The 15206-nt window shown below is 37.2% G+C and overlaps 1 protein-coding gene across 1 annotated transcript in view; it reads right to left on the bottom strand.

The window, feature by feature from the left end:
* Positions 1–15206, bottom strand: part of TTC39B (tetratricopeptide repeat domain 39B) — a 75422-nt gene that overhangs the window by 14691 nt on the left and 45525 nt on the right. The window contains exons 3-6 of the mRNA XM_070935549.1: positions 7188–7292; positions 6166–6297; positions 4803–4879; positions 1350–1417 (exon numbers count right to left, since the gene is read on the bottom strand). Of these exons, the coding sequence (XP_070791650.1) occupies positions 1350–1417; positions 4803–4879; positions 6166–6297; positions 7188–7292 (382 nt within the window). The remainder of the gene's footprint in view (positions 1–1349; positions 1418–4802; positions 4880–6165; positions 6298–7187; positions 7293–15206) is intronic.

Genomic DNA, 15206 nt, shown 5'->3' with positions numbered 1-15206 from the left:
TTCTATGAATACAAGGATTGCACAAAAGCTTCAATAGAGTATAATCATGAACAATTATTTTACTATTTACTGAGTTCTTTGACAGTTTACAAGGATGATCCTGCATATATATTTACTGAAGATTAAGAGAGAGGGCTTAATTGTAGAAATTCTGGCTTTCAGACACGTTTCTCACTCCCATCAAATAAGTATCATTTGAATAACAACCAAGTTGCCAGATTCAACATGTTCTAAGCAGCCTGTTTAGCAAGATCTGATATTTCAATACATAACAGGCAAAGAATATCTTTAGCTTTATTGCTTGATTGTACTGTAAATTCTTCCTTACTTATTAGTTTTTTTTATCAGAGCCATATCTGATCTGATAAAGAGTGCCCTCTTGCAAGCTGATTTTTGCAACCTAAGGAATAAATCTCACTATCAAACTTCTATATAATTGTGTATGTAGGATAGCAAAGTTCACCAGCAAAGACAGAATATTAATCAACTGTATAAATAGGATTTATATTCAAAATCAGAATGTTATTTCTTCGCTGAGAGCCACAATTTTGGAGTTGGTTAACAGCATTCCAATGCAGAACCAATCCCCAACACCTTTTCCTAAAGTCACACACATACAGAAGATGTGGATGAATATAGAAGCTAAGTCAGATTTGGCCAGAAAAACATTTTATTGAAATTTAGAATCCATGATTATAGGATGGGTAAAAAGGCTTTCCATCTATCATTATAGGAAACAGAATGGCAAGAGTCATTACTGTATCTATAATGTAGCATGGTGTTTACTTAGCACAGGAGAAAAGCAAACAGGTTGGTTCCAAAGCACGAGCAAACAAGGAAGAAATTGATAATGTCTGTCTATGAAGCAGGATTAAATGTGTTTCAGGTGAGAACATCTCAAAAAGAACACAGTCACATCTAACACTGTAGAAACTGGCAAGACAATCTTGTACAGAAGCAAGTGATAATTCCATATAAGACATTTGGGCAACAATATTTCTGAACATTATAGTATGCATACAGAATTTATGGCTTCCAAATTTCTGTAATATTTGATGGAAGAATCTCATGGATAAGAAAAAAGTGCGTGCTGAAGATAATTTGCCAGATGACTTCACTGAGATTCACAAATCCTACTTTAGCTTTTAAAAGTAAATGCAAACTGCTTTCACTACTGAAATTCTAATCTTTCTCCATGTCTTAATATTAATAAATTCATACTTGTATCTGAATGTCTTGCCTCAGAAAGGCAATAGCAAGATACCAAAGAAAATTTTGTTTTTAAAGTCCTATATTCTAATAGATTGGCAATATATACACAAACTATATTACTTGTACACTATATTTACCTGTACAAATGTCAAGGCTGCTTTCTGCAGTAAACATTCAGCATAACAGAGTTCTGCATGCATTTCCTCTATTAAAAAAGAAATATGTATATATGTATATATATATATATATATCTAGTACCCAGCATTTTTATTAAAGCAAGAAATGCTAAAAACCAAAAGGCATTCCACAAAATATTGCTGTATTCTCACATTTGTATTGTTTTTTAAATTGACTAACGTTATTTCTCTTACGTTAGCCTTTAATTTCATATTCTTTTTCTAACCAGTTCTTTTCTCCCTATTATTTAACCAAACACTGAAGATATGTGTCTCTTTACTATTTTTGCAAACTGTTTTGCTTTATGTTAATGTTTTTATTGTTTCTATAATATACATTATGTTTTTAATCAAATACTTTTAGTTTATGTGGTAGCCCAAATAATTTTTTAAAGTATTTTACATAGATAAAAATAATTCTAAGTAAAGCTGAAAATAATTCATAAACCAGACCAATATTGGTATAGAGGTCAAGGGAATCAAGGCTTGTTAAGATCCCTTGAAAATTTGTACCTGAAATCTAAACCAGGATTTTGGAAAGTTTTTTATGTTGAGATGGTGTAAGTTGTTTGGGTTTTGTTTTGTTTTTAAATCACATAATGAAACTACTGCACCAATATTTACTTGGAGAACTAACACTGAGCCTGTAGAAATAATGATGACATTTTAACTGTTTTGGCAGTTCTTAAAGTTCTTAAGACATAAAGAAGAAATGATATCAAAAATATGTACTGTATTTGGTTACAAAGAAATATAAATATACATGCAATCCATTCCAATTGTTCAGGAAAGCTTGCGGAATACATATGAAAGGCTTATAAGGACACATACAGCATATACAGAATACAGCATATACAGTAAGAGCCTTGGTGGCGCAGCAGACTAAAGCACTGTTAAGTAACACCAGCTGCCTGCAATTACTGCAAGTTCAAATCTCACCAAGTTCAAGGGTGACTTAGCCTTCCATCGAGGTAAGTAAAATGAGGACCCGGTTTGTGGGGGCAATAAGCTGACTTTGTATAAAAAAGAACACCGCTTGCGGGGGGAGGGGGGAAAGCCCTACTAAGCAGGTATATACAAAAGTATGAAGGCTATTGCTTAACGCATTGTAAGCCGCCCAGCATATAAATCGAACCAATAAATAAATAAATAACATATAATACTTAAGGCAACACCTACCAGTAGCAACACTGGTTCTTTACTTGGTCACTAATCAGAATGCAACAAATTGACATCCAATGGGACACAATAGTTTTATAACTAGATCATCAAAACAATCAAATTGCACTTGGTTTTACAAACATGTAACCAAATTAGATAATGTTTATAGAAACCGAGTACTAGTCTGTGTATTTAACTTTACATAGAATAGGTAAGAATTGACTGAGTACTTTGGTGAATAAGTGATGATAAAATGGGTCGTTTGACCCTTATAAAACAATAAAATTTAGCAGCAGGATATGAAGTATGGATTCAATAGGCTCTTATCCAGAAAGGTCCAATTGTAATTCACTTGGATTTCTTTTTATTAGCTTGTTTGGAACACTTGGGGCCACCAGAAAGTATCCATATACCGTTAAAACACTTGTTCTTGTAACCTTTAACTGGGCAAAAGGCAACAATTTTTGAACCAAATTATCTCAAATGGGCTAATTTATAGAACATGTCCAAAATTTGGGATCAAGGACTCCGGTGGAATTGAAATTTGGTAAATTTTATAAAACATTTAATGACATAAAAATTATCATAAAATTATGACATCATCCAAAATGGCATAAAGCATTTCCTGTGATGATGTTTGACTGTGCTATAGGATTATAACTGTTATTTTTCATGCATTTTGGATGATGTAATGTTGATGTAGGGGACGTGGTGGCTCAGTGGCTAAAACGCTGAGCTTGTCGATCAGAAAGGTCAGCAGTTTGGCAATTCGAATCACTAGTGCCACGTAACGGAGTGAGCTCCCGTTACGTGCCCCAGCTTCTGTCAACCTAGCAGTTTAAAAACATGTAAAAATGCAAATAGAAAAATAGGGACCACTTTGGTGGGAAGGTAACAGCGTTCTGTGCGCCTTCGGTGTTTAATCATGCCGGGCACATGACCATGGAATCGTCATCAGACAGCGCTGGCTCTTCGGTTAAGAAACGGAAATGAACACTGCCCCCTAGAGTCGGGAACAACTAGCATGCATGTGCAAGGGGAACCTTTACCTTTACCTAATGTTGATCTGCCTTGCATTTAGTAGAATTATAAAAATTCATAGGCAAATATTTGGAGGATTTTACCTGATTTATAATCTGGTTTTTAGCTGCCAAGTTTCTAGGTTGCTTTGTGAAAATTAGGATCATCATATCAGAATTCAATGTGGCCACTGGGAACATGGTGGGAACTTCCGGACTTGGGCTACATGGCTGTGCGATTAAGCGATCCTTCCAGTGCTGCAAAAGGCTCCAGAGTTCTTCAAAAGGTAAATGAGGAGGAGAATGTGAGGCTTGGTGGGGTAGAATCAGGCTTAAGGCCTGCAGGACCCGTGGGAGGAAGAAAAGGCCTGTGGGGACCCAATGGCTGTACACAAAAGCCATAAATAGCTTTTGTGGGTGGTTGATGTAACTTTGAACAGCCATAAAGCAATCAGTCCTATGTCACAGACTAGCTGTAATGGCTAGACTGCAGTCCTTTGATACTGTGCATGATATAGATGAACAAGGAAGCAAATTCAGAGGTGCACCATTCCATATTACTGTGTAAAATTTCAGCAATAACAAAATTATTACATGGGTCATTGTCAGACTTATGTGTTTTATAGGTGTTTTATAAGGCCTGTTATATCAGAGCTTGTAGCATCCGTCAGTTAGAAAGTTAATTAATACTGAACTCTAAATTATATTCAGGCACGTCTTCTTGTGCACATAATGTCCTAAAATGCCCTCCACATTATTGCCAGTGTAAGGAAATGAAAGGGGCCTATTAATTGAATGAGAAGTAGCAACATCTAAACCAACATTAAAATTAAATGTTAAGATTTATAAAATATTAACTATTGATAATCAACTTTTAGGCTCCCATGGTTTTTAGATTTTTAAGGGTGAAGATTGGGACAGTTTGCCATCCAGAAACAATTTGGGTGTGATTCTCATCCTTTGACACCAAAGTTTCACAAGGCAGATCAAAACAGAACCCTGATATGCTGATAATCTGGGCAGGATTTTTTCTTTCTACAGAAGTGAAAAAAGTTAAACATACCTTTAAATAAAAATAAAGAAAGCACACCTCCCATGATATTTGAGTTTTAGACTATTTTGCAAATGTTGTACATATTTTTCACCATGTGTGCATTTATATGTGTGAAAAATATATACAACTTTTTGCAAAATAGACTAAAATATCATGGGATGTCTGCATATATATTCTTACCTTCACTCAGCTGATCTACAGACTGTTTTGAAACCAAACTGGATAATGATTCCACCACTGTGTTTCTTTTTCTAAACCTATATCAACATAAATGACAAAAACACACTTTTAGCCTCTTTGTTTAATTAAAGCAACTATCATAAAAAACAAAGAATCCTAAACAGAATCCTAAAAAGAGCCAAAGTCAAAGTCCAATGAATAAGATCAAAATAGCCAGAGCAACAGTCCCACACATCTGTCCAGACTGACGGACTGAATCAAAAGCTGGAGCCCCTAGCAACAGGGGTGGGACTTAAGAATTATGACAGATTCAGTCCATCAATCTGAACAGACGAGTACAACACATGCCTGGCTGCTGGCTCCACCCACAATGGAGAACACATTGTACTATTGCACAAATAATTTCCAATAACATGATGCTAAGAAAACACAAATTTGCCCACCTGCTAGGGGAATAAGGGATTGGAGCCAGAAGATTATGGACATTTCCATACAACTGCTTTGCTGTGTTGTGCTTCAATCTTGGAGCCAGAAATAAGTAATGCTTCCTTAAATCTTGTCATTCTCACAATACACCCTACACACACACACACACACACACCAGAATAGTGTGCCCCATGTTACTCTACATACCTCTTAGTTGCAACATTTTAAGGCTGTGACTGTTGGTGAAATTCCACTCCCACTCACCATTAGCTGCAATCTGAAAAGCTACTTTGAATTGGTATACACAATGTTCTAGTTACTCTTTACACTGCATTTTTTCTCTTTGTTCTGGGACAAGCAGGTTATGTGGATTAGCTCTATGTGATTTGATAGATAGTACAAGCTCTAGAGATATCTCAATTACTTGGCTACTGCAGTGTTATAATCTGAGGGATATCTGTAGTAAAGTTTTAAAATGTAGCAAAGATATTACTTAATTTTGAGAAGGGGAGGGCAAAGACAATAGATTCAGGTTTGTTTTTTAATGGATTCAACAGCAGATTTAAAATTTGAAAATTGCCATTTCTTTTTCATCCAACTTCATTGTTATAAAAATCATACAAATATTAATAATGAAAATGTTGAGCTTTCTCTGTTAAAATAACAAATACCTTTTTCTTTCCAAATTAACTAGAGCTCTACCATGAAAGTCAGCTGGGTGACCTTGGGCTAGTCCCTTTCTCTCTGCCCAACCCATCTCACATGGTTGTTGTAGTGGAGTGAATAGGAGGAGAAAGGGTGTTGGATATATTGTCTTATTTGTAAAAATAATAGAGGGAGGATATAAACAAACATATACTTTTCATTACATAATTAAATAATATCAATCCTGATTATGTCAATCCTGCAAGAATGTCATAAAATTGTTCCATCTTACTTTTGACAAGTTTGTAAAGCTTCTTTCATTGTACACAGTCCCATTTGGATATCTTGTTGTTCAAATGTCATCGCTGCTTGAATAACTAATATAGTGCTATAACCTAGGGCATGGTACATGCTATCTTTAGACCTATTTTGAAAATAAAATATAAAAACAGTGATAAGAAACCCAATTACAATTGTCAAAAACAAAAGTGAAATTTTACATAATTTTTACAATACAGTTTATTTTTAAAATGCTACTTTGTATTCAATGTAATATTTTGAGCCAAGCCTATAAAATTCTTTAAATTATTCATTTTCTTTATTTGGGAATTATTTTGGAGTCCAATCTCCTTTATTATTTGCTTTTCAAAGAATATGTGAATACCCCCATATCAAAATATGAGCTAAAATATTAATTTTAAGTAAAACAATCAGGAACACTTTTTGCCTGGGGTTCCTAGACCTTGCAATATTGTGATGACCTCTCTCTCATAAAAGTAATTATCACATGAGGCAAGTGCTGGCAAGAAATCAATATGCCATTTTTAATAAATAAAATTTAATCTTTTTATATCAAAAAGAATAAAAACTTACAACTCTATAAAACACTGAAAACAAAAACACATTTTGTTTTTTTGACAAAATGACAAGTCTGAATGAATAAATCTTAAGTATTTTGTAAAATAAATAAAAATGGGGGTATTTTAAAAGTTCGTTTTAAAAATCACACTTTGTAACAAAAGACTAGTTTAAAAAACACAATATTGTTTCATGAAATCCTTGAGCCTCTGCTGGGAAACAGAATCAGGAGAAAAACTATATTCATGATATTCAAAGGCCTAAATTTGACTATCATGCCTAGGGCAAAATTTAGGGACCCTTCTCTGTCAGTTTTAAAAATTCTGTTTTAGAGTATAGGATTAAATAGTTGTAAAAGAAATATTTTAGGCAAGAACAGAAATTGAAATTATATTATTCAGAGGCCTTAAATACATTTCTAGCTACCAGATAAAAACTCCAGCAAACAAAACTCACCATGGTCGAAGTAATTCCAGAGCTTCTGAAAATTTATTGTTAAGAAATAAATTTAATGCCATTGAACACTCTTCCAAAGAACATTTAAGGTCCATTTTTGCAGCCCTAATAAATGCACAGACAGAAAAAAAATCATTACACTTATACATTATTAACACTGTTCTATAGTTTAATATGGTCAGATTCTCAATGTTCGATCTAGACAAGATTAAATTAAAATAATGAAATCTGTTGACTAAAGATTATAACAAAATATTTGTGATTCCTAAACACTTCATCCAGTTTATAGAGTATTACCGTCTCAAATTTTAGGGTCAGAGAGAGCAATATATGTGTGGTTTACTTCTTAGCCCAATTCCCTCAAACGATGATAGATAGATAGATAGATATATAGATAGATAGAGTACTCGAAATAGTCCATATATTGCAGCAGATTGCAGTCTATAAATATGTATATCATGATATTATCTCTGAATGCTACACAATTATCATTTATGTTGCAGCAGATTAATGAAGCTAATGAACCCTGAGAAAAAGGACAATTGGACACTTGGTTACAGGTAAGAAATCAGAATCACTGGTACTCATTAGCTTAGAACAGCTAAGAAGCCATTATGAAAGAATTCCAGCAACTGCTGGTCTATTTTTATAGTGCAATTGGTGTTCTAATTCTTGCACCTCTTTCTCCTGCTTGTCCTAGATAAAGAGCTAAAAAAGCAATTCTTTCTGGAGTGGGAGGGAATTTCCATCTGTTCTTGTTTTGGCAATGGCAAAGCTGGTATCCTGTATGCTTCCCACACAGGCTGATATATACATGCCTATTCAGTTTGTCCTATGAATAGAAGTAGCTAATGAAATCATGGAATTTTGATCTGTACTATTATGTCCAGCCTGGGATTCCAGGCATTTTAGTCCCTTGGACTTTGGAATCCAGGTGATTAAGAGAAATCTTTAAGACCTCAAAAGATTTTTCTGCACAATTATTGCATAGGAAAGCTTGTGGTGGAGGTCTCCAAAAAGTCAGTGTAACCTGTTATATGTTCCAGGAAGGTAACAGAATCAAATCTTCCAAGCTGTGAAGATGTGTCCCTGATGTATAGAATGGGGACCTTGACTCAGAAGGCAAAAAATGGGTGAGATAGTGCAACAAGGCAAGGTAACACAGTGAACCATGGCTACTGAGGCTACTAAGGTAAGAAAAGAGTGAAGTTGGTTAAATCTTTGTTGATCTTCACCAGCACTCTAACAGTAGAATGAGTGGAAAACATGCAGAAAGAAATTTATTTTTTTCTAAACTAACAAATTGAGGGTCTATCCCAGCGGTGAAATCTACTTACCTTCCATACCAGTTCGAAAGTGTGCACGTGTGTCATATGCGCACGCAGACCTTCTGCACATGCGCAAAACCTTCTGCGCATGCACAGAAGGTAAAAAAAAAATACTTCCTAGTTAAAACCAGGAAGTAACAACCCGGTCCAAACCAGTCACCCCTAGTCACTTACAAAAAGTTAGATGTTGTCTTACAGTGTGCATAGGTTAAATGTGGCTGCCCAAGTTGGATTTGACAGTGTTTGTTTCCATTTTTGATTAGGTTTCTACTATAGCTGAGCCAATCAGGGAGGATATTGCTATATCCAGGTTTATAGTTTACCATTACTATTTCTTTATAGACCAGACTATTGTGGGTCTGTCTAATATCATCTGGCCACTCTGGTCATGGCATAGGACTAGAAAGGTGACCATAACACTGCCTTCTATATTGATAGACGCTCAGATATGTTCATATATCTCAATGCTTCATGGCTGGAATATGTATCTCAGATATAAAGAGCCTGGACACGAGCTCTTCATCTTTACATAGATGCACATAGGTTGAGGAGTGAAATTGTCTGAAATCAGCTACTAGTAGAAGGAATCCGCGACATAGGGCCGAACCAAGAGGAAAAACTATTTATTTGATCTCTCTTCTACAATTGAAAAGAGAGTGGCTCATATACATCCACAGTAAAAAAAAAAAAATTAATCAAATAGTATCAATTCATTATTCAATCTCATGACATGGAGAGTCATGAGTAACTCCATTTTTAATAGTGTATGGGAGGGGGGAATGGGGGTAGACTGATTTCTTTGGGAAGACTATTTCAAAGTATAGAAGATCCTGCTATAAGCCTTCACATATGCCTGCACCTTACATCCTGAAAATGGGGAATTTCAAGCAAATTCTTTTAAGATTTTTGAATCGGATGAGTTGAAACCAGGTGCAGAAAATGGTCTTAAATACTTTAGTGCCAAGCCATGTAGGGCATTGATGGTCAAAATAAGAACTCAGAATTGCAATCAGAAACAAATATGGCATGATCTTATGTTTGTTCTTATAGAATCACCACACTTACAGAGAGTATATACATTTCAATCAATAAGAATAGAGCCGGAAGGGACCTTGGAGGTCTTCTATTCCAACCCACTGCTCAAGCAGGAGACCCTATACTGATATAGTGATGGAACACACGGAACACTCTAAATAATTCTCACAATCTTTTACTTTTAAACCCTCAGTACAGTCCAACATTTTTTTAACAACTGGGAAACTGATATGCCCTAGTCTTCTGTGGAGAAGGTGTGCACAATTATCATGCATGGGCTTTCCCATAGATACCGTGTTTTTACCTGGTGACATGCAATTGGTTTCCTCTGGTGTATCCCTCCTGTTTCTGTGTTTCCCTTTTCTTCATTGGCAGTGCTTGTGTTTACACTCCCTTCGTTATTCTCGTTAGGCGTAAAATAAGGTAGACCGTCATGTATAGTTACTTTCCCAACCTTTCTCCCTTGATTGGATAAGTATACTCTGCCTTCTTTGAACATTACTTTGGTGTTTGTATCTGTTGTGAGTTTAGTGGTAGCTAGCACATTATAGGGTATTTCGGGCACATATAGCACCCCCTCTATTTTCCCTATTCCTGGGATATGTACACTTTCCTTTCCTATTACCTTGGCAATGCTCTGGTTGGCCACTCTGATCTCAAAATCTGTCTCTATGAGGGAAATGAATAAATTTGGGTTATGTGTGGTATGGTTAGTGGCTCTTGAGTCTAAGAGCCACATGTTCTTGCTTATTTCCTGTTTGGAGTCTGGCTTCTCATGTCTGAACCCATACATGGACCCAGGGTTACTGTCCCTGGAACTGTCCCTACGCTGTTTCGCCTGGGGTTGGGAGACCACCCGCGTCCTCGTTCCCTAAAAGGCCTGTGGTCTGGTGATTATCTCCCTCTGCAATCATTGTATCCCCTGTCCCTATTGTTTCTGGGGCAATCCCTTTTTAAATGGCTCTTGGAACCACAAGAAAAGCATTCTGGAGTACCCTTTGCCCTGTCCTGGAACTCAACCCTCTTGATGGGCCTAGGATCTCTCCTGGATAGATGGCGGTCCCTCCTTAGGTTATCCTCTGCAATTAGGCGGTTGGTGAGTATGTCTAAGGATAAGTGTTCTAGACTGAGACTGTCCAGTTGTGTCACAAAGTTGTCCCAGCTATTGTCTAATGAGTTTATGACTATGCTTATCATACTCTACTCGGTGATTGCTTCCTCTCTCTGCATTAATTCAGCCCTGGTAGCATTTAGCTTCAACAGGTGCTCACTCATGGGAACCCCTGGACCGAGCCTGGCAGAGTGAAAATCTCTGGATATCTTTGTAGTGGTGGCTCTACTTCTACTGTAAAATAGGCTATAAAGTTTTTGCATGACCTCATGTACCGTCATGTGATCACCTATGCTTGGGTACATAGTGGGTGAGATGCTGGTTAACAATATACAAAAAGCTCTGTGATGAATACAGTCAATTTCAAATGTCCAAGGTTTCTGGGGTGGGTTTGAAATTAGAAAAAGCATGTTTTCTTTCATAAATATTATTTGCAGTTGCTGACTCCATTCTAAAAGGTTTCTCCCATCTACCTATAGTTTAGGAAAGTTAGCAGGTAATGTTCCAGAATTATTTGGGTAATTACTTACTGGAGGCACCTGTCCATGGTCCTGGATGTGAGTGAATTCACAATAAGGCAATGGGATGCTTGAGCTTAGGTTAAAATAACTGCTAGACACTTTTTTTTCCTTTCTCCCTGCAGGTGAAGACTGGGCATGCGCGAAGCTCATTTCGCGCTGGAAGTCGTCGGGTGAGGAGCTCGTGGCCGCGGCTCCTAGGCCTAGGCCTGCCAGGGGGAGGTTGGACTCACCCCTGGTGTATCTGGATTCCACGCTGGGCGTCGGAACCTGTTGCTGGGTGGCTGAATCCCCTGCGAACATCGATGGAAGGCGTGGGGGCATCGCGGTCGTTGGTCGAAGACTTCCGAAGCCCGGCGGCTCAGCGGCAGCGGGTCCCGATCCACGGATGCTGGTTCCTGGGTGAGCAGAGAAGCCCAGAGGAAGTCGAAGAGCAGGTAAGTAATTGACTTGGTTTTCTTCCCTCGGGTCTCGTGCCAATAGTTGGAGGGGTGGTGAGTTCGAGTCCTGCCGTGGGGTCGGTCTGTAGGCGGTTGATGTTCTTTGTTCGTCACGGAAGTGAGTCACCTTCCCAGGGAGTGGCAGGGTCGGTGTTTCGCTGCCAATGGTCGCTCTGAGGTCCCTTCGGGTCCCAGGGGCTTCCTTGCAGTTCATTCTTGCTGCGGGAGGTTTGAAAGCGGAGCCGAAGGCTGCTTCGAGGGTCTCCATTGCTTTCTTGATCTCGAGCTCAGTAGGTGAGCTCCTGGATTTTTGGTTTTTATTTCTATCATTGTTTTTGGATGAGTCTTTATTTGTTTTAGGGCTTGGGCAGGTTTGCACCAATGGATTTGAATCCGGGCTTCTCATTGGTTGCTGGCCATTCCAAGATGGCCGCTGGGAAAAGGGCGCAAAAACGGATCCTGCCATCTCTAGCTCGTCCGGTTGGGGTGATGTTTCCCTTACCGGATCTGTGCTCTCGCAGGTCGGTTCCTTCTCCTCGTTCGCTGTTCTGTGGTCCTTTAGCAGTCTCTGGAGGTTCGCAACAAGGTCCTCGTCTGTGACGGGTAGCTCTATTATTTTCAATACGGCAGTCTTGAAGTTGTTGTTTCTGAGTGGAGGAGTATTGGTACCATTCCCTTCATCTCCCCTGCGTGGCTCAGCCCTGGATGGGGTGCCTGGATCATCCATCTGCTCTCTCCCAGCTGAGGTGGTCTTTGGAATGGCTCCAGAGGGAGATAGTTGTGCAGCCATTTGTCTGGTGATGGCTCTTGTGTTCTGTTCTTCTCAGAATAAACGTTTGATTCAGTCATTATTCAGAGTTATAGGTAACCATCCTCTGCTACTATTTGATATAGTGATGGATCTAACCCAATAACTCACGAGACAAATTTTTTTATTGCAGGCCTGGATTGTTCCTAGGCTCATTCCTCTAATAGCAACTGACCTTTTGTCCTTCTCTTGCAGGTACACATCTGGAACTACTGGATGGCCTCGTGGTGAGACCTCTTATACCCAGGGGGAGGAGTCAGAGGTAAGGTGGGGTGATGGGATGTGTGGTTGTGTTAACCCTTGCAGGACTATGAGGGAATGTGACATGAATGTGTTAGACATTTAACCTGACATATACAATTTGAGATAAATGGCTGCCAGTCTCTTCTTAAAGACCTCCAGTGATGAAGCATCCACAACTTTTGAAGCCAAGCTGTTCCACTGGTTAATTGTTCTGTTAGGAAGTTTCTATTTAATTCCAGGTTGCTTCTCTCCTTGATTAGTTTCCTTCCATTGTTTCTTGTCTTGCCTTCTGGTGATTTGGAAAATAAATTGACCTGCTCTTCTTTGTGGCAGCCCCTCAAATACTGGAATCATGTTATGTCACCCCTAGTCCTTCTTTTCTCTAGACTAGCCGTACCCAGTTCCTGCAACCATTCTTCATATGTTTTAGTCTCCAGGCCTTTAATTATCCTAGTTTCTCTTTTCTGCACTTTTTCCGAAGTCTCAACATCTTTTTTGTAATGTGGTGATCAAAACTGGATGCTGTATTCTAGGTATGGTCTTACTTACATGTATAAATGCATTCAGAAAACAAACAAGAAAAAAACTCATGGATTATGAAACAGGCAAATAATAAGATCCTACAGTAAAAAAATCCATCAGAGCTGTGGAAGCAATGAGAGTAGGGTTTTACAGATATGTACAGTATGCACCCGGTATATCCCCCTGCAAATTTTATAGAAGAAAACCACAACCCCTTCTGCAAGTGGGAAGGGTGGAAGCAATTGATATTATCTTGAAATAACCCTTTCAAAAAATAGATGAAATGGAAAAGATCCAACACAGTATGAGGTCACAATCCTCCTTAGGAACGATAAAGTATTTAGGCAAAAGACTAGTCCCCCATAATTATATCCTCAATAGCCCCTTGTTATAAAAAGGGAGAAACTTCCTGGCATAAAGAGTTTAAGGTATCATCAGTCTTATCAGGGAATAATCTGTCCCTAAAGAAGAAAAGGTCTCAGATTCCTATTCCAGATTTACCCCAGCTAGATTAGAATGCCTAATTTCATTTTAGAAGAATATAGACAAGTAGTGAATGAGTTCAGAAGAAAAAAAAGATGCACAACAGGTTGGATAAACTAGAGCCATGGAAAATATTGAAGAAATATGTATATATAGACTGGACAAGAGTAAACTAAGATGCTAATGACAGCACTGTACTAATATTTTGAAAGATAGTTAAGTAAAAAATTAACTCTGCTGACCAGAAAGAGGGCTAGATTTCATGTTTTAAAGTTAAAAATAGATTTCATCTAAACATTAAAAAATATTTATAAATTAAGGGTTTCGACAACAGAATTATTCCTTAAAAGAGTAATAGGCTTTTTTTTTGTGGAGTTTTTCAAACAGAGATATGACATTTATATTGTCTCAAGTTTTAAACTTCCTGAAATAAGCAAGGGACTCCACTAATGACCTAATAGGCCACTTCAAATTCTAAATTGTACTGCTATTTCCAAACAATTATAAACCTTACTATGCATGAATATACAACCTAGTATTCTTTAGCTCCTGAGAATGCTTTCATTTAGCTTATAGTCAACTTGCTTTCTAAACTGTGTTCATTTGCCTTGATTAAAAAGAATAGGGATGATAAAGTATATACAAGACTGCCTAAAATCAGTAGAACCAGCATCTTTCTATTTCATTGAATAGTTCAATGAAAGGGGTCCAAATTGGATAGCCTTATACAACATGGTAAGACATAGTTTAATTATGGCAATTTGAATAGGACATGACTGGCAAAGTTCACACAGTATATTAAGTCACAAACAAACAAACAAACAAACAAACAAACAAACAATTATAGTTTTGGTATGTTGTATAGAACTGGCACCAATGAATCAGTTCAACTAACCACCCATCCTATTACTGACTACATGATTAACAATGATTTTCAAAGTTTTAAGTAGATCTTTCCTATCATCTTTGTCTAAAAAAATTTAACTAAAAAGAAAACTTTTAAACTTGATTTCTATGAGGAACCACAGCAAATATTGGAAAGAGCAGGTTTTCCATACAGACAGTCCATATAAGCAGTTTCTTCTCTACCAAGTATGTACTGGATCCAGGATACACACTTATTTTTTTTAATATAACATAGGGCTACATTTTCTTGGCATATAGTAATATTTAAACTATGTAGAAGAAGCAAAGAAAACCCATGCAGTCATGAGAAAAAGATGTCTAAATCACACTTGCTAAATACAAACCTACTCTTTTATTTTTGTATAATATGTTTTCAAGTAAAAATTATTAAATAAATAAAAGTTGCTACCAACTGACAGATTTTCAGCCAAAGAACACAAAGAGATTACTTTTTTTAAAAAGTGAATTCCCATAATAGAATCAAGATGCTTCAGATAATTTTTTTTAATATTTTGAAAAATATATGGTTAGTGCTTTAGTGTAGAGCTGACTTTTATTCTTATGATCTTACTTTCAACTACCATGTTTTTTGTATTTTTAAATTTACAGCATGGAAATGTAAAGT

This window comes from Pituophis catenifer, unplaced genomic scaffold (genome assembly GCF_029215685.1).
Source record: "Pituophis catenifer annectens isolate HBS135680 unplaced genomic scaffold, rPitCat1.0.hap2 SCAF_2, whole genome shotgun sequence".
In the NCBI taxonomy this organism is placed as follows: Eukaryota; Metazoa; Chordata; class Lepidosauria; order Squamata; family Colubridae; genus Pituophis; species Pituophis catenifer.
This window is presented reverse-complemented; position numbering and strand designations above follow the sequence as displayed.